Source organism: Coccinella septempunctata, chromosome 3 (genome assembly GCF_907165205.1).
Source record: "Coccinella septempunctata chromosome 3, icCocSept1.1, whole genome shotgun sequence".
Classification (NCBI taxonomy): domain Eukaryota; kingdom Metazoa; phylum Arthropoda; class Insecta; order Coleoptera; family Coccinellidae; genus Coccinella; species Coccinella septempunctata.
Genome location: NC_058191.1, coordinates 18,630,491 through 18,649,139, shown reverse-complemented (window position 1 = coordinate 18,649,139; position 18,649 = coordinate 18,630,491). Strand labels below are relative to the sequence as shown.

The 18,649-nt window shown below is 35.9% G+C and overlaps 1 protein-coding gene and 1 non-coding gene across 3 annotated transcripts in view; both read left to right on the top strand.

Moving 5' to 3' along the window:
* Positions 1 to 18,649, top strand: part of LOC123310549 (tyrosine-protein phosphatase 10D) — a 488,577-nt gene that overhangs the window by 312,265 nt on the left and 157,663 nt on the right. For both annotated transcript variants that reach the window (XM_044894063.1, XM_044894062.1), the window contains exons 10-11: positions 284 to 693; positions 12,424 to 12,690. In XM_044894063.1, coding sequence (XP_044749998.1) covers positions 284 to 693; positions 12,424 to 12,690 — 677 coding nt within the window. The remainder of the gene's footprint in view (positions 1 to 283; positions 694 to 12,423; positions 12,691 to 18,649) is intronic.
* Trnat-ggu lies at positions 4,488 to 4,562 on the top strand. Its single transcript has one exon. It is a non-coding gene; the product is annotated as a tRNA-Thr (tRNA).

The following is an 18,649-nucleotide window of genomic DNA, read 5'->3' as shown; positions in this document are numbered from 1 at the left end:
TGCTCGATCAACCCTCAAATATACGTCAAAATATATCTCTCAAACAAAATCATTTGACCTATTTCGGGAAATTTTTCCAAATACTATGGGATACGGGGTGGCTCCTCTGCGACAGAATACCCTGTACGTACTTATATTATATGGTGCTAATTAACTAGTGAATTATTTTTCTCTGAACTGTATCTGAACAACGTTTGTTCATTCACATTTCTTTCACGATGGAAACTGCTTGATGATCATTATCAATATGCATTATATTAGCGAATATTTATTCATGTTTCAGATCCGGATCCGATAAGTAGAATAGAAGGCATTCAAATAACAGACACTGAGGTTACACTGAAATGGGATTCGCCTAGAGGAGAATTCAACGCTTTCGAAGTACAATACTTGAGTGCTGAAAACGTGCTTATGCAGAATCTCACTCTTCACAATCGAATCACAATAAACGACCTCAAACCACACAGGAACTACACCTTCACTATTGTAGTGAGAAGCGGCACGGAATCAAGTATACTAAGAAGATCATTACCAGTTTCTTCCATATTCCAAACCAAAGAGTCATTTCCAGGAAAAGTGGACAAGTTTGAACCAATTGACATCCATCCTAATGAAATTGTTTTCGAATGGTCTTTACCCCTCACGGAGCAGAACGGAGTCATACGTAAATTTGATATAAGCTATGGTTTAGAGGTGAGAATGATCTGGAAATTGGAATCTACGGTTGTTTTTTCTGTGAAAGACCTTAAATCATCTCAAGTCGTTCGAGACAGTTCATGGTATTATACTTCAGAGATATCTTTGCAAAAGATCTGAAGTAGTGAGAAGTATTTTATTATATATTATTATATTTACTATACAAAAAAGTTAACTCTCACTTCTGTGTTTTTTTTTACTTTTGAGAATTGAACTGCAAATTGGTGTTTTTATACCGGATGTTTCAGGATTAATGTGGATATATTTGTATATAGGTTCATAAACTCAAAATGGGACGAAAAGTCTTTATAGAGGTATGCCCGGACACTCTTCGTTGAAGAGTTACGTTGCTTCAAAGTAGGAGGAAGATGAACAGATGAAATTTTGCACAGGTATTTTTTGAATGGAGATGCACCTGAAACTCATTTTTCCATTCTTCCCCCATAGCTAGAGAAGGGTGAAATCGACAACCCTTTTATATTTTTCATCTTAAACTTTCTCGGACTCAGATAATCATCATTGAAAAGAAAATTTCATTTGCAAGCTTTATTGTATTTTGTTGAGTTCAATCTCCGTGAAAGAATGAAATATGTCCTACGCTCTGCTTTTGAGCAACATTGAAAAACGCTCTTGAACTTCTCTCGTTGCATAGGATCCAGCTTTTGTAATTTCGATTGTCAGTTTTACCACCCACATAGTATTAACGAATTACTTCATTGTGTGTACTTGATTTCAGCTAAAGTTGTGCCAAACATTCTTCGAATGACGAACATGCTGATGTAATGATCAAAAATAGAACAAGGGATCTAATTTATTTTTTTATAGATACAGTCAAAAAGCAATAGATTTTCCAGAAACAATTGTCATTTCTATGTGAATTTTTCGTTGAACCTGAATGAAAATTTATGGTGGAAGATAGGGTTGCCGATTTCACCCCTCTGTATCTATGGGGAATGAGTAACAGATTGCAAAATGAAAAATAGGTGCACCTCTGTTTGAAGAATACTACCGTAATATTCAATTCGTTTATCTCTGCCTGGAAAAATTGAATAGAACCATAATCAAGCAGTCATCTTTGCAGCAACGTACCTCTTCACCGGAGCGTTTCTGCGCATGACGACATATATATGCTCATATACGTATAGGATATAAGCGTAACCGTCAAAGTTAAGCAACAATTTTTATGCAAACTTGAATTATTCCATGAATAGCACAACCTATTTTCGAATATATCGGTTATCCCACAAAAGAGAAATAAAGGGAGACTTTGATTCTTCAAATGGAACACACTATATTCTGTAGAGTTTTTCAATTCTCTGGAACTTCCGGCATGATTTTGTATACTTTTTACATATTTTTCTTCAACAGATTTCGAAATATTTGTTATTTTTCCGAAAAAAAAGACACCTGTAGAGGCTATGTTATTTAATTATAATTCACGAACCCTCACACATACCAGTAACAGCTTTACTTAGATTGAAAGACAAGATTTCAAAGAATCATAGCTTTAATGGAGCATCTCCAGCATATGAAGTGTCCACAAAAATACTATCAACATGACGAGTTTCAAATCGATGTATCTTCATTTTTCAAATGCAATGCATATGATTTTTTTCATGAATAAAATATCTATTCATTTTGAAATGAAAGAATATTGGGAATCTTGGACTAATTTTATTTATTGTCCAAGATTCCCAATATTCTTTCATTTCATCTAACTAAATGGACGATAACCTAAGAACAATTAATCTATTCATTTTATTCCACTTTTTGTCAAATACATGATATGCATATATTTTTAACAGAATAGGATTTTTTAGAACTTTTTCGAAGTGCTTCCCTAAAATCAACATACCTCCGAATTCAAGTAGCAGAATTTGCTTGTCTGTATTTATTGAGAACTGTCAAATTATTTTGCTTGGAATTAATATCATCGTAGGTTTCAATTCATATTGTCATAATTCAGCGAAATGATGAACTGGAATGTTTTAGTGTATCTACTTGAAAATTTGATGAAATCAGCTTTTGAAGAAAAAAAATTGCTTCCTGGACAAGATCTAAACCTATTTTTCAAGATACATTTTTGATAATTATCTCAGTTTCTCCTTGAAGATTCGAATCTTGCAAAAATTTCAAGCAGAAAAAGGCTTGGCAGCCTGAATATCTGCTTGTCGTATGAGGAAGAAAGCAGGTATTTTGTCTTCCAAAATGTCTTAACTCGTTTATTTTTTTGTAACATTCAAACTAATCTGTATTCTTCGAATTTTTTTTTATAGCAGGGGGAATCTGCGACCATGGAAAAACACGGGGCTCTATCTCTCGCCCAGAGGAACCCATTTCTAGGGAAAACTGTGGGGTTACTCAGTCTCCGAGTTTGCGACCCACTAAACCTAACCTGCTTTTTTGGTTCCGGGCACTTGACTATAAACCATTTATCCCTTGATCGGTTAATTTCTTCTTGCACATTGTCGTGCTAGGGTTTTCATGTTCGTCCATTTCGAATATCTCTTCTTAGTATAGTTTTAATAAGACACCTATACTTCATTCAATTTTATTTTAGCAGTCGGTTGGCCATGGAAATTTGACACATTTCACTCTGTATAGTACGAAAATGTGGGGTTATGAAGCTTGTCAAAACATTTTTGGGTTTCAAATCAACGATATGTTGCCCGTTCTACGTAAAAGTTACGTATTTTATTACAATGTCGAATCTCTTCGGAAAATATGTGACGAACATAATTGAAGTTTATACAAACTGATTGAAGGCATACCAAATCCAGTTATTTGCATGGAAAATACAAGAGATCCGTATAATATCATAATATGCACCAACTTGAGGAGAGTTAATGTTCGTTATCTTCTTTGGCTTACATCATTTGTAGATTTCAAAAATATTAACCCGAAGGTGAAATGCATATGATGCAGTGGTTGGAAATGGGTATCTCTCGAAGGAATTAACAGATAATTATAAGAATGTTAAATTCTTCAACAAAAATCATCTTGCATCAATATAAGTAAAAGGAATTGAAGGAAGTTTCAAGTTACGATGCAACTTCACCGTTGAACAAAAATTTCACATGAATAAACAAGTAACAGGGCAACTTGCGCGTATTTGTGGCTATTCATCTTAATAAATTGATGTCATAATAATAATTAGGTATTTATTAGTACCTTAAGACATTTACATTGTATAGGACAAGTCAAATGAAAAATAGAAAAATCCATTTTAGGGAAATTATTTTCCGATGACATTTATCGAAAATCCTGTAGTAAACTTTTCGCATTAATTCACACAAACATAAGATTCTCAAATGCCACCACTTTTTTGGGTCTCCCAATAGAAGGAAATTCTTTGTCATCCTCTTCATTCACCATCTTTCTGATTGTGGAAATATCCAGCTGAAATATAAGTCGTTTAGATTCAGATGAAACATTATATAAATTCTCTTACATTGAATATGTTCGCTACCGTCTGACATATTCTGGATTTTAGATATCAGGGTATAACTATTTGAATGAGCGGACCTGCATTCTAATTAGCACTTCCTGAAACCCTGTCTCTTTTTTCAATCACTTCGGCATTTTTTTTTAATAAAAATTGATATTAGTTGTGGCAACGGCGTTATGACATTAACGACATTTCATGAGTGCCAACCTAACTTCGTTTTAGTTACAAAAACTTGAGAAAATTATTTCATGGCCAACCGACTGCTGAAATAAATTTGAATGAAGTATACTTACAAATGTATTCTGGTTCAGTATAGGTCCGTCAACGCAGATGGAAACCGTGACCTCTGGTGGCTCAGTTGGGTAGAGCACTTGACCGGTAATCAAGAGGGGCGCGGGTTCGAATCCTGCCCGGAGGTGTACTTTTTCAGAATTCAATAATTGTCTGCATGCCGTTAACTATTCATTGATATTTAATTCACAGACATTAATTCCACTACTTAATTTAAAAATTTCGGCTTATTCTGTTCAGTGGTCGGAGAATCCGCATCCGCCCCCTACAGATGTCGCTAAATGTCGACGATGCCATGGGTAATGGGTAAAAAGGATCTTGATAATCACTGAAAGTGAATGTTGTTCCCTTACCACCTCCTAACAATCTCTAACCCTTGCGAACAATAAAACGTTCACAAGGAGACCCGTACTAACATATGGATTCTGATTCAGTATAGGTCCGTCAACGCAGATGGAAACCATGACCTCTGGTGGCTTAGTTGGGTAGAGCACTTGACCGGTAATCAAGAGGGGCGCGGGTTCGAATCCTGCCCGGAGGTGTACTTTTTCAGAATTCAATAATTGTCTGCATGCCGTTAGTTTCCGTTCTCATTTTAATCTCTTCTCAATTGATCTCGCGGTCTCCTTTAGTAAATTCTCATTCTCTTCCTCTGTCTTCCTCCGGATCGTAGTCCACTAGTGTCCTGAGTTCTTCGTTTGGATGTTCCTTCGCTGTTTCGAATAACTTTTCAGCTTTCCTCTTCATAAATTCGGTGATGGTTTCCCACTTCAAATCTCGATATATCTGTTTGTTCCTGGCAAACCAAGGCGCATCTATGGCACATCGTAGTAGCTTGTTTTCTGTTGCCTGAATTCTTTGTATATAGCTCTTTGCCGCGAATCCCCACCCGCACCTGATCCATATATCAGTTGCCGTCTAGCAACGACTTTGATTATTTTCAATTTTGTCTCATTGGACATGTGGCTCTTTCTACCTATCAGCAGGTAGAACATATTCATCGTTGCCTTGGTTTTGTCAACGGCTTGTTTGATATGGCTTCTCCAAGTTAGACCTTTGTCTAGGGTGATACCTAAATATTTCGCTTCGTTTTTTCATTCGATTCCTTCTCCATCTACCTCTAGATTCGTTGTAGTTCTCAGTCTCCTCTTTTGCAGTAATATCGCTTGGCTGTTTTGTCCGTTGAGCTTCATTTTCCATTCAATACACCAGTCATTTATTTCATCTATAGCTTCGTGTAATTTTCCTTCTATGATTTCTGGCTTGCGATGTCGCATTGCGATTCCGGCGTCGTCGGCATATAGTGTCAGCATAGTCCTTGGAGATTTTGGTATATCCTGAATATATATGTTATACAGTAACGGCCCAAGTACTGACCCTTGAGGCACCCCTGCTTCCATATATCTGGTTGTGGAGTTTTCTCCTTCCACTTTCACGTACAATCTTCTGTTCCTCAAATAATTCCTAATCAACTTGCACAGTTTGATTGAATATCCAGCATATCTCATTTTGTAAATCAATCCTTCATGCCATACTCTGTCGAATGCTTTGGCGACATCTAGTAGTACAAGACCAGTTGCTTGTTTATTTTGGAATCCTTCTGTTATGTATTCTGTGAGTCTCAGTAATTGCTGTTCTGTTGAGTGATCTCTTCTGAATCCGAATTGCTCTGCTGGAATGAGATTCAGATTTTCAGTTTCTTCTGTAAGCCTTCTAGCGATTACTCTTTCTACTACTTTTCCTAGGGTGGACAATAAACTTATCGGCCTGTAGCTTTGGGGGAATTTTTATCTTTGCCTGGTTTGCTGAACACTATGATTTCTGCAGTTTTCCACTTTTTCGGATAGTGTTCAGTCCTCATTATACCGTTTGCAATATTTGTGAGAGCAGCTATACCTTTTCTAGGTAATTTCTTCAACATAACATTCGTTATTTTATCACTTCCGGGAGCTTTTCTATTTTTCAAGCTTCTGATTATCTCCTTTATTTCGAATGGAGATGTTGGGTTTTCTATTTTGCCGTCTACTGGTGGTTCGTCCGTTTCTTCTTCGTTGTTCTCAACTAGTTCTTCCAGATCATCATTATCGTCATCAGGTCTGTAATTTATTCTCGATTCTCTTTCGATTGAGTCCGCCAGTGCTTCTGCTTTATCGATATGTGTATATGCCATTCCTCTTTTTCCGTGGAGAGGTGGTATTTTGATCTTTTCTCTTCTCAGACATTTTTGCCTTTTCCATGCAGAATGATCGATAGTATTTAGTTCTTGAACTCTTTTGTTCCATCTATTTGTTCTCTTGTCCTTCAGGGCATTCTTTAGAATTTCTCTCAGTTATATCTGTTTTGTTGAGCCTGGATGTTTTTCTTAGTCTCCGATTTTCCCTGATGAGATCTTTGATTTCTCTGGGTGTATCACCGTGTGGATGTATCGGTGCTGGTCTCGTTATTTTCTTTGTGCTCTTTTTGTAGGCATCTAGTATATTCTTTTCTAGTTTATCAACTGCTCTTTCTAGGTCTTCCGGTGTGTTGATTGTTGGTATTTCTGTTACCTCCGATTGTATCAGGTGGCTATATTTAGTCCAATCGGTGTATTTTCTTGTTTGCATTAGTTCTCTTCTTGGCCCTTCTCCTATTGTTAATTCGATGGGGTTGTGGTTAGAGGTTCCGTCCCACAAGGTCTCTATCGAGAATTCTCTAGTGATATTTTTCATGATTGCGATATCAATTATATCTGGTAATCCATTTCCGAATGCTAAATACGTTGGTTCTTCAGGTCCAATAACGATACCTTCATGTTTTTCAGCGAGATCTTTCAGTTTTCTGCCATTTCTGTTTTCCATCCTGCTGTTCCATTCTGGAGATTTGCAATTCAAATCTCCGATGCAGATTTTCGGGTTTGTTCCATCTAGTAAGTTGTTGATTTCTTTTTCCAATAAGTTATTTGTCGGTCTTTTATATGCCGATGTGACTTCGACTCTTTGTCGATTTATTTCAGCAACAATCGTCACTGTTTCTATTTGTGACTCGTCAGATCTTCCTTTAAAATAGTGTTTCAGATCTCGTCTAACCAGTAAGGCAACACCTCCTCCAGTGTTTCTGATTCTGTCACATCTATATATCTCATAATTCATGATGTTCAATCGCGTATTTGGTTTTATTCTTGTTTCCTGTAAGGCTATAATATCAGGTTTTCTCTCTGATATTATTTCTTCTATCTCGGATTTTCGAGTTCTGACCCCGTTTATGTTCCAGGAGACTATTTTAAGGGAATTTTTCCTAGTTGTATGTTCCATTATTTCAATTTACTGAACATTCCTTGGAGTTTTTTCTCCATCTCTCTTTTCAACATGATTTTGTTGAAATTTTTTTCAGTAAAAGTGTCTAAATCGTCGGCGGATTCAGAGACTTTTCTGTTTTCTTTTGTTTTGTTGATCGTAGGTTTAGCTTGAGGCATTTTCTGTTGCTCCTTCTTCTGTACTGGTTTAGGTACTTCTTTTTTCTTGTCGTCTACTTTGGAGAGGGTGGGCTTCTTTTTCTCCTGGACTTTTCGAGGAATCGTGCTCTGCTGAGCCGATTTCTGGCCTGTTTTCCTCTTTCTTGTCACTAATTTGAATTCTCTACATCCTTTGTAGCTTGCTGGATGGCCTTCTTCGCCGCACAGAACGCAGGTGGCATTTCTCTCCTCAACTTTTCTGGTAAGTTCGCAATCTTTTGTGCAATGATTTCCCAAACATTTAACGCATCTGTATGGAAAAGAGCACTTGTTTTGGGCATGTCCATACCTCTGGCATCTGAAGCATTGACTTTGATTTTCTGCCCTTCTTTTTGATTCCACTACAATGCAGAGATTGTAGAGGCGCCTTATTTCGAAAATCTCCTTTCTCTGAGTTTTGACCAGGTATAAGGGTATAAACTTTTTGGTTTTATTGGATGTCATTCTGGACACCTCGGCGTCATGGATTCCTTGGACTTTTAGATCATTTTTGATTATATTATTATTATTATTATTATATTATATCTATGTCAGCATCTATTGGGAGATGCCTCATGACTGCGTAGATCTTTTTCTATTCCTCCATCTGGTAGGTAAAGTACTCCTTACCAATCTGGTCAAAATATTTCGTTATGTTTCTGTAGTCATCCACAGTCGAGGCTACGATCCTTATTCCGTCTTTTACGACGGTTGCTCTATTGTAGCTGAATTTCTTAATGTAAGCTTTTGAGATCTCTACCCAATCGGCTGTACCCATCGTCGTGATGGGTGGAATTTTATCTTTTTTAGGTAACTCCGTTGCTTTTTTGCGGTCTCTTCGTCTGAAGATGAACTTTCTTTACGCGCGCGTTTTGTGGGCGGCTCGTTCTGGGTTTTTGCAACTTGAGTTGCAACATTTTTCTTCTTTTCCGGTTCTGGAGCTACTTCCTGTTTGGAGGAATTTTTGGGGACCGCTACCGGCTTTACAATTTCAGCAAATGTGGGGGATTTCTGTGCCCTGATCTGTTTTGCAATTTCAGCAAAACTAGGGGATTGAGGCGCTTTATTCTTATAACTTCCTCTCTCAAGAGGCGTATCTCCCCGACCAACTGAGGCACGGTTTAAGTTAGTTTATTTATTTGAGCCTTCAACTGCCCACTCTCTTCTTTGAGCCTTACAAGCTCCTCGTGTTCGCCGTCGCTGAATTCTTCTGCATCGGTCGCTCTATATAGGAACCCTCATTATCTGAGGTTTCCGACATGGTTTTATACTCAGATTTCTCAAAATATCAAACAATTTGAAAATAATAAAATATTCAGGAATCTTCACTGAAATAGTCTAATATAAAACTTTGGTATGAAGCCGAAAGTTTTCTACGCTATGAGAAAAATCAGAAAAAAGATACGAAAAATAAGCTCACCTGATATTTTCTGCAGTACCAACCATAAAAAATCTGGACACTGGGGATGAACACCAACTTTGAAAATTTCAAATATAGAACCTACACAAACTTAACAGACGGAATCAAATATTCCGTAGCTTTGTTAGTGGGCACTTTCACTTCGACTTTCTCTTCCGCTTTCTCTTTTATAGCACTAGGAGCACTATAGCACGTCTTCTTTTGTCAAGATTCCACTCGAGACTGTTTCGAATTTTTATTTCATCAAATCCGTGAAAAATGAAGAAATTATCAAGAATAAATAAACAAAAAAAAAATGAAGAAATCGATTGTTGACATTGTCCACAGAAAAGCAAATTCTGCTATTGGAATTCAGAGGAATGTGAATTTGAGGGAAACACATGAAAGGTTATTTTAATGATAAAAAAAATCATATGCATTGCATTTGAAAAAATGAAGATGAATCGATTTGAATTTCGTCATGTTGATAGTCCTTTTGTGGAAACTTCATATGCTGGAGATGCCTTATTATAGCTGGCTATGATTTTCTGAAATCTTGTCTTTCAATCCATGTAAAGCTGTTATTGTTATGTGCAAGGGTTCGTGAATGAAAATTAAATAACATAGCCTCTACAGGTATCATTTTATTTCAAAATGACGAATATTCCGAAAACTATTGAGGAAAAATATGTGAAAAGAATACAAAAGCATATAGGAAGCGGATGGGACCGCCTTGAAACCGGAAAAATTCCCGGTGGGCCGGTCGATTATTAGGCCGGAAGGCTGGTCAGTTCGTACTATTTTTTTTGTCTCTGGCGGAACATGTTTTACGCCGATAACTTTATTTTTACAAATATTGAAAACCAATTCAAAATGAATGTTGGGAAATTTATTAGTAAATATATGTTTCAATAAGTTTTGAAAATTATACTGATAAATGTTAATTATTCCTGAACAATTGGCACAAACAGGGTGACTTGAAACATAATGAAGGAGTTGCAAACAAAAACTACACGTGATTGTATGATTCTTATGTTAAACTTGCCTCATACGAATGTTTTAAGTTGCCAGTCCATGGGACACGGGGTGTGAAAGTAAAGTTCGGTATTGCGATATTAAAAGCAGAGGAATGATATTATTTGACAGAAGCTTGCTAGCTATAGAAAAAACAAACTCTATGTCGCCCAACTTAGTATTTGGAGATGCATAAATTGCAATTCAATTATGTAAAACGAAAATCTCCGAAAAAATATTAAGGTTATTGAGCAAAAATACATTTTCTAACAGGATAGGTCTCTTCTTTGAGATCTAGCGCCTTCTATAATCTGCAGTGAAACGAGTTATATAATTTTTCAACAAAAAACCCCTACAACTAAATTTTCTTGTTTCTACTGTCAAAATTATTTGTGTTATTATTATCAATTTTTGTGTTTTCTATATCCCGAAACTAGAAACATAAGGCGTGTTTACAGTAATGGCCATATAATTAGTTGCAATATCAATAGCTTGTAGATTTTATTTTAGTTTTGAATATCCCTGTATGTTCAGAATTTATGTAGTACAGTGTGTTTCACTTAAGCGATTTTGTACTTTTATTCGTTGAGCAAAATCTTGAAATGAATAATCGATTTGATGATATTTTAAGGTATATCAAAATATTATATCCGACAAACTATCTAACATGAGCATGGAGAGGTATTATGGTAAAAACCATTTTTGAAAGTAGGAAAACTGCTTCAGAGTCAACTGGCTTGGAAATTAATGATACATAGAGACTATTTCCAACCTTTTTTCAGATTCCACCAATTTCAATCAAAATATCCCTGAGGAAATTTGAAATCGAAATTCGGAAACTAAGCATCCATGTTGTGTATGTTATTTTTTCAACCATACCTATAGACAACATGGATACATTTTCCGTTGATGCTATTTACTTAGAGTTGTTTTGAATAAAATAGATGGAAATAAATATAAAACTAACCATATATGAATATATTCATGCAGGTTGTAAATGAGTAGTAATTTAAAGATTGATTCATAATCGGAAAACGGGTCTTGCATATAATTTTTTTTGGCCAGCCGCTGCTTATATACGGCCCTCTGAAGATGGCATATAAAGAGAAAGGTGAAATTTTTCATCGAAACCAGAAATCGGACGGAAATCAAATTGAGTAGTTGTTCTAAAGAAAAAAAAAAAATGGTGGTGTTTTCCTATAATGTCAGCATGATATCCGCCAACTAGCTAAAAACTCTCACTCAAACCAGGAAATGATGAGAGATCTTATTTGTTCAAAATAAATCAAGCTATCAAAAATTTCCCAAAAGTATTATATGAATAAGCAGAAGAATTCTCGCGAAACGACTGTAGAGGTGTTTTTTCTACTCCTTGCAATTATATGGGAACATCGCCAAATTTTTTCATCGCCTTCCCGCTCCCACAAAATGTCTGCTCAATTACCTGACAGTTTTCTCAATTATAAGAAAAAAATTTAAAATTGCTTTTCAGTTGCCATCCTTAGGGGCTGTTCATCAAAACGTCTTTTTCATGGCACCACATACTAGCTCATTGAACTCTAAAAGAACTTTTCTTTTAGAGTTCACTGTGCTAGCTACTCCACTGAACCCCCACCTTAAAACTACTTTTTTCGTTCTTGAAGTGGGCTGGTCTGGAAGAAATTTCCTGTGCCGGTTCGAGGTAGCCCATCCGCCCCTGAAAAGACTACTGAATATAGTGCATCCCATTTGAAAAATTGAAGTCAACCTCCATTCCTCTTTTGTGGGACACGCGATATATTCGAAAATATTTTTAGGTTATGCTATTCTTGGAGTAATTCAAGTTTGCAGTTTGCCAAACTTTGACCGCTACAGTTATATCGCCCGCTGCGACACTAGCGGAACACCCTGTACATATAAGTTGTAACAGAGGTAAGTGTAACGGTGTACCACACACGATTCGGCTCATGATACAAAAGCTTAGTGAAAAATCTCAGTAGAAACACCCTGTCCCTCTTGAAAGCTTTTAATATACTGAAGGGCCTCTTTTCGATTGACATTAAAACTTCTTTCTCCTCTCTTCCTCCCTCACGTATTATGAATATGATATTTTTCGAAATATTTTAGTCTTCCAACATCAGACAGAACAGAGAATTCAGCCCAAATGAATTCAGAGGAGTCATACGACAGCTCAGTCCTGGTCAGACTTACATTTTCAAAATTAAAGCAGAAACGAAGGTCGGTTATGGGCCTGAGACAATCTGGAAGCAAAAAATGCCCATTCTTGCCCCACCTAAACCTGAGATGCAAGTTGTTCCAACTGAAGTTTGCAAAGGAACGACTACCATTCAGATAAGGTTCAGGAAAAATTACTTCAGTGAAGCTAATGGACCCGTAAGTATACAATATAAACAATAAGGTGGACTCAAGAGAATGTATAGAATTTATATACCTTATAAAAAGGCGCGATAAAGTTTTTCTGAGGAGAGATTAGGGACAGGCCGACAATTCCGAATAAACAGGGTGTTTTGAAGAAAATTCTTTTTTCACCAGATTATGGTTGAAGAGAACTATACCAAAATGAATCCCCATTTCTCTTGGTCACTCCATAACTTGCATGTGAACGACTTACCCGATTTCATATTCATCTTTTTTCTTCAAAGTTTTCCAATATATTTCATATAAGGTTGTTACGAAAATAGAAATAAAAAAAATTACATTTTCTTGATAAAGTCGTATGTGATTGTAGTAGAAACGTCGAAATAAACGGTCATTTTGAAATATCAATTATTTCTACACGAAATCAAATCCAAAAATGCATTCATCAATATTTAACTACAAGAAATATCAACTCCAATAATTATGACTAGTAAGCCCAGCGATCTATTTTTTCGGTGTATCCATGTTTTACCACCAAATCAATAAAAAAAAGTTATAAGCGAAAAGAACGACTACTCCTCCACGGTCAATACCGTATGTATGATATCAATGCTGCAGTCTCTTAAATTTTTCCCTTATTTAGAATAGAATGCCGATGCGAACAATAAGCTATATGCAAGGATAGATGGAGTTAATTCTTACCAAGGGTTATAAATTAGGGTTTATAATTTATAATTTCATACTTTTTTTTTTCTATTCAGAATATTTTACGGATTTCAACTCCGGGAGAAATATCAGTTCAAAATAGACAGTCAGAGAAATTGATGGATAGAGTAAAAAGAGGAATAAATCAATATCCTAAGATAATTTTTTTCATACTGAAAGCCCTACAGCCCCAGCTCTAACGATTAAAATGAACCACCACTCTTCTGTAGACGATGGAGAGCATAGGTCCATTCGTTTGCATAAAAAGTGTAGCACTTTTCTACTCTCGATTTGATTTACACCAGTGTAGAGGAGGTGTAGTTTATCTACACATAGCCAAAAGGAGATGTAGATAAACTACACCTCCTCTACACTAGTGTTAATTCAATCAGCAAACGAATACTAAAATCGAGTGTAGAAAAGTGCTACACTTTTTATGCAAACGAAAGGACCTCATGTTCCTCATATTTTTTCGAATGTTATAAACGGCTGGCCAATAAAATTGATAGAGAAATGTATCAGATTTACTCATAAAAATTTCTATTTCTTTCTGACAGCGCTAGAGCTCTAACTCTTCATTCATTTTACGATCGGGAGTATGATCCTTTTTTTTTGTTTTGAAAATTTAAAATGGCCAAGAAAATTTATTTCGCAATGCACCCATTCCATCAATTTTCTTGGATGGCCATTTCAAATTTTGGAAAAAAAGAGGAAAATGCGCTCTATCGTAAAAAGATTATCGATTCATTTTCATCATTGGAGGTGGTTTTTCTGAGAACATTCTGATACATTCATTTATCCACCACTTTCTTGACCGGCCATTTTGAACTTGAAAAATCCCTCATTTTTGAAGTATATATGCACGTCATCACAGACTGAATAGTTCACTTTGATCTTCGGAGCTCTGGTATGAACAAAAAAAATCATGTTAGGGATATTTTGGTTTCCCATCAATTTCCTTGGCCGGATGTTTTGAACTGATCTATCTTCTGGAGAAGGAATCCTTAAAACATTATGAATAGAAAAAAATCGGTTCATTTGATCGTTGGGGTTGGCGTTCTAGGGCTGTCAGAATGAAACAAAATTTTTTTCTGAGTACATTCTGATACATTCCTCTATCCACCAATTTTCTTGATCGGCCATTCTGAACTTGAAAAATGAGGAATAGGCGCCTCATCGTAGAATGAATAGTTCATTTCGATCTTCGAAGCTGTAGTATGAACAAAAAAATTATGTTAGTATATTCAAGTCATCCCTCTATGTACTTTAACAACCAATTTTCTCGGACGATCATTTTGAACTGACTCATCTTCTATAGAAGGAATCCTTGAAACATTCTGAATAGAATAAAAAAAACAGAATATCGGTTCATTTTGATCTTTGGAGGTGGGGTTCTAGGGCTATCAGAATGAAACAAAATTGTTTATGAGTACATTCTGATGCATCCCTCTATACACCAACTTTCTTGGACGGTCATTCTGAACTTGAAAAACAGGAGGAATATGAGCGTCATCGTAATATGAAAATCAATAATGAAATCAGGGATTATAAAACATGATCTATAATCTTTGGTATGAAATGAGTCTTTTCCTTTCTTAAACTTAGGTAATTTGATAATTATTCGGTTCGCTATACTATTATGAATAAGAGAAACTAAAATAACCGACTGCAGCATTGATATGAGAGATCGGTCGGGAGAAAAAATACGATTATATGACTTGAGGAAATAACATTAATTCGAGGAGGATCATGCGTTGTATGTATTAATAGTTATTTAATCAACTAGGTTATTAATAAAAGCGATTAATGATTGAGATATTTTAACGTGTGAGCGTAGCGAGCACGTTAATGTTCGAGATCATTAATCGCTCAATTAATAAACGAGTTTTTTTTTTTTTTGTTATAGCTCTTTATTGAGGTTTACAATCTACTTCTATAAAGTATTGAGCAAACGTGATGAATGTACTGACATGTTGAAGATATTAACCTATTAATATTCTTCTTTACTATATTTTCAATTCAAGTCAACTGGCCAAGTTCTCTTCAATCTTCTTATGTTGAATGGATTCTCAGTTAGTTGATTAATGAGGTTGTTTTCGTGACCTTGCAGGTTCTGCTGATATCGGTTGAAACGATTTCTGATTTCTTCTGTAATTAATGGTATTCCTAGATCGTTATGAATTGTAAGATTGGAGACGTACCAAGGGGCATCTGTTATAGAGCGGAGTATTTTTGATTGGGTTCTCTGAATAATTCCCGTATTCGATGGTTTTGCGCATCCCCAAAATTGAATGCCGTAGGTCCATATTGGTTTGATTATTGCCTTATATATCAGAACTTTATTTTCAATAGATAATTTTGACTTTCTGCCTATGAGCCAGTACATGGTACAGTATCGTGGTGTTCTGATTTGTTGGTAGGTCAGATGTATAAATGAGGTATAGGATTGGTCCAAGTATGCTTCCTTGAGGAACTCCTGATCTAATTTGATGGGGGTTTGATATCGCATCTTCGAATTTGACCGCAAAATGTCGATTTGCTAAATAAGATTTTAGCATAAGGAAGTACGGTTGTGGAAGTAGTTTTTTCAATTTATACAGGAGACCTTTATGCCATACCTTATCAAATGCCTGAGACGAGTCCAGAAAGACAGCTGAACAGAATTTGTTTTCTTCAATACTGGTGGAAATTCTGTTAACTATGCGATGAATTTGGTGAGCTGTTGAGTGGTTTTGTCTAAATCCATGTTGATGGTCTGGTATTGTCTTGCAAGTTTATATCGCTTTTCAGTCGTTTTAGTAGTAGTTTTTCGAAAAGTTTTCCAATAACTGGTAAGAGACTTATGGGTCTATAAGATTTCACATCATTTTCGGGTTTATTCGCCTTATGTATCATTATTATCTCAGCATATTTCCACATAGTGGGAAAGTATGAGAGGCTCATCATTCTGTTGAAAATTTTAACAAGGAGAGCTATTCCCTTTTTCGGTAGTTTTTTCAATATTTCTGCAGTAATGAGGTCGTATCCTGGTGCTTTTTTATTTTTAAGTTTTCTGATTTCTTGCCATACTTCTCTAGGTGTGAAGGGTTTAATGGGGAGAGACATTTGGCAGGCAGCATCCAGAAATGTGTCGATTTCTTCTTCACTATTGTTCGGTTGTGGGTGATTTGGGGAGAAAACTTGATTAAGATGGGTGGCAAAGGTGTTCACTTTTTCCTCATCTGATTTTGCCCATTCTCCGTTGGGTGTTTTAATAGGAGGTTTTCTTGTTATGGGTCTTTTCAGCTTCTTTGTGGCTTTCCAGATGTTGTGGTCGTTATTATCATCGATCTGTTGGAGATGATTCTGGAATTTTGTCGATTGTATATCGTCTTGTCAATGGGATTACGTGATCTTTGCCATCTATTTCTCGCTCTTCTTTTCTCGGTCAATAATTCTCTGATTTGCAGGGGCACTTCTGTTTCGAAATTATTTTTTCTTGTTGTAGGCGGTGTGCTTTCCCAAGCTGCTTTTTGAATCATTTCTGTTATATAGTTTGAAGCAATTTCCAAGTCTTCTGGTTGTTGTAGATTGATATCAAGTGTGATATCTCTAGTCAATATTTCCCTGAATAATTCCCAATTTGTTTTGCCCGTTGTAAGTGTAGGCTTATTCTTTTTAAATATTGCTGACGTACTGAGAGTTATCAAAATGGGTGTATGATCAGATGATAGGTCTGAAGTCGATTCTATATTGATATAATTATTGCTGATGCCATTTGAAACAAAGAAGTCTAGTAGATCAGGAATTTTGTTTGGGTCAGTTGGCCAGTATGTTGGTTTGCCTGATGAGATTACTCCATAATTTTTGTCCATAATAATTTTTATTAGGTTGCGTCCTTTTGGATTAATTAATCTTGATCCCCAGTGATTATGTTTTGCGTTCCAATCTCCCCCAACTAAAAATCGTTGTTTAAAATTTTGGAAGAATGTCTTATATTGAATTTCAGATATGTTGTGTCGAGGTGGTGAATATATGCCAGATATATCAAAACTCCACGATTCTGTGAACACTCTTATGTTTGTCGCTTGAATCTCCTTTGTTATGTAGTTAGTGAGTGTATGGTGCTTCAGACTGTCTCGAATAAGTATTGCTGAACCTCCATGTGCTCGACCATCAGGATGTTCCGTTGAGTATATCTTGAATTGTGGTAAGTGGAAAAATGTCTTTTCGGTGAAGTGAGTTTCTGATATTAACATTATGTCTATTTTGTATGTATTTATGAATATTGATAATTCATTTTTGTGATTTGGAAGGCCATTAGCGTTCCAGGAAGCTATTCTAATTAACTTAGCCATTTTTAAAGCTCACAAGAGTAGTTAGAAGATTGAGGATGGTTTGATTCTGATTCATCATTTGAGTAATCATGGATTTGAAGTCTGATAGAAAACTTTCCATCATTGATTTTAGCGAATCCGATTCAGAGCTCTGCATAATAGGGTATTCGTTTTGTGTTTGTAGAACTTGAGAATATGTTCTTCCTCTCGACCTTGGTGAATTAGGGATGTTGGTTTGCTGATCGTTTGCGCCACTACATTCTTGGTTTTCTTCTTTCCTCAATTGTTGTGCTGTTGTTGGTTTTTGATTTTTCGATCTTGAAAGGAGTTTGTATACTTGACATCCTTTATAATTAGCTGGATGATCACCTTCACATAATGCACATTTAGCTGGAGTTGATTTTGGTTTTGCACACATTCTGGAGTCATGTTGGTTACCGCATTTGACACACATAAATGGCCTATTACAGTAACTTCTTGAATGTCCATACTCTTGGCATCGAGTGCATTGTATAATTTCTCGCTTTTTCCGTGGTGGTTCTATAGTTATTTTCATGTTCGAAATGAATTCTACTTTGTAAATATCCTTGTTGTATTCTTGGGGTTCTAAATCTACAAAGAATAGAGGAAGCGGAAGTTTCGATATTTTATCTCTTATATTCATTATGTTTCTGGCTTTGTGTCCCGATTTTTCAATTTCATCTTTTATTGCATCAGTAGGAACGGTGGAATGTAAATGCCGGATAACAATCCTATAAGCTCTTTCTTGCTTGATTTGGTATGTGTGAAAAATGATATTTTCCTCCCGTAGAAATCGAACTAAACTTCTGTATGTTTCCGGTTAGTTTACATTTATCTTAACGATATTGTTAGATAGGGTTTTGGAATAGAACTGTTCGTTAGCAATTGCATCAGATAGTTTTTCAATCATTTCGTTATAATTTGTAACACCA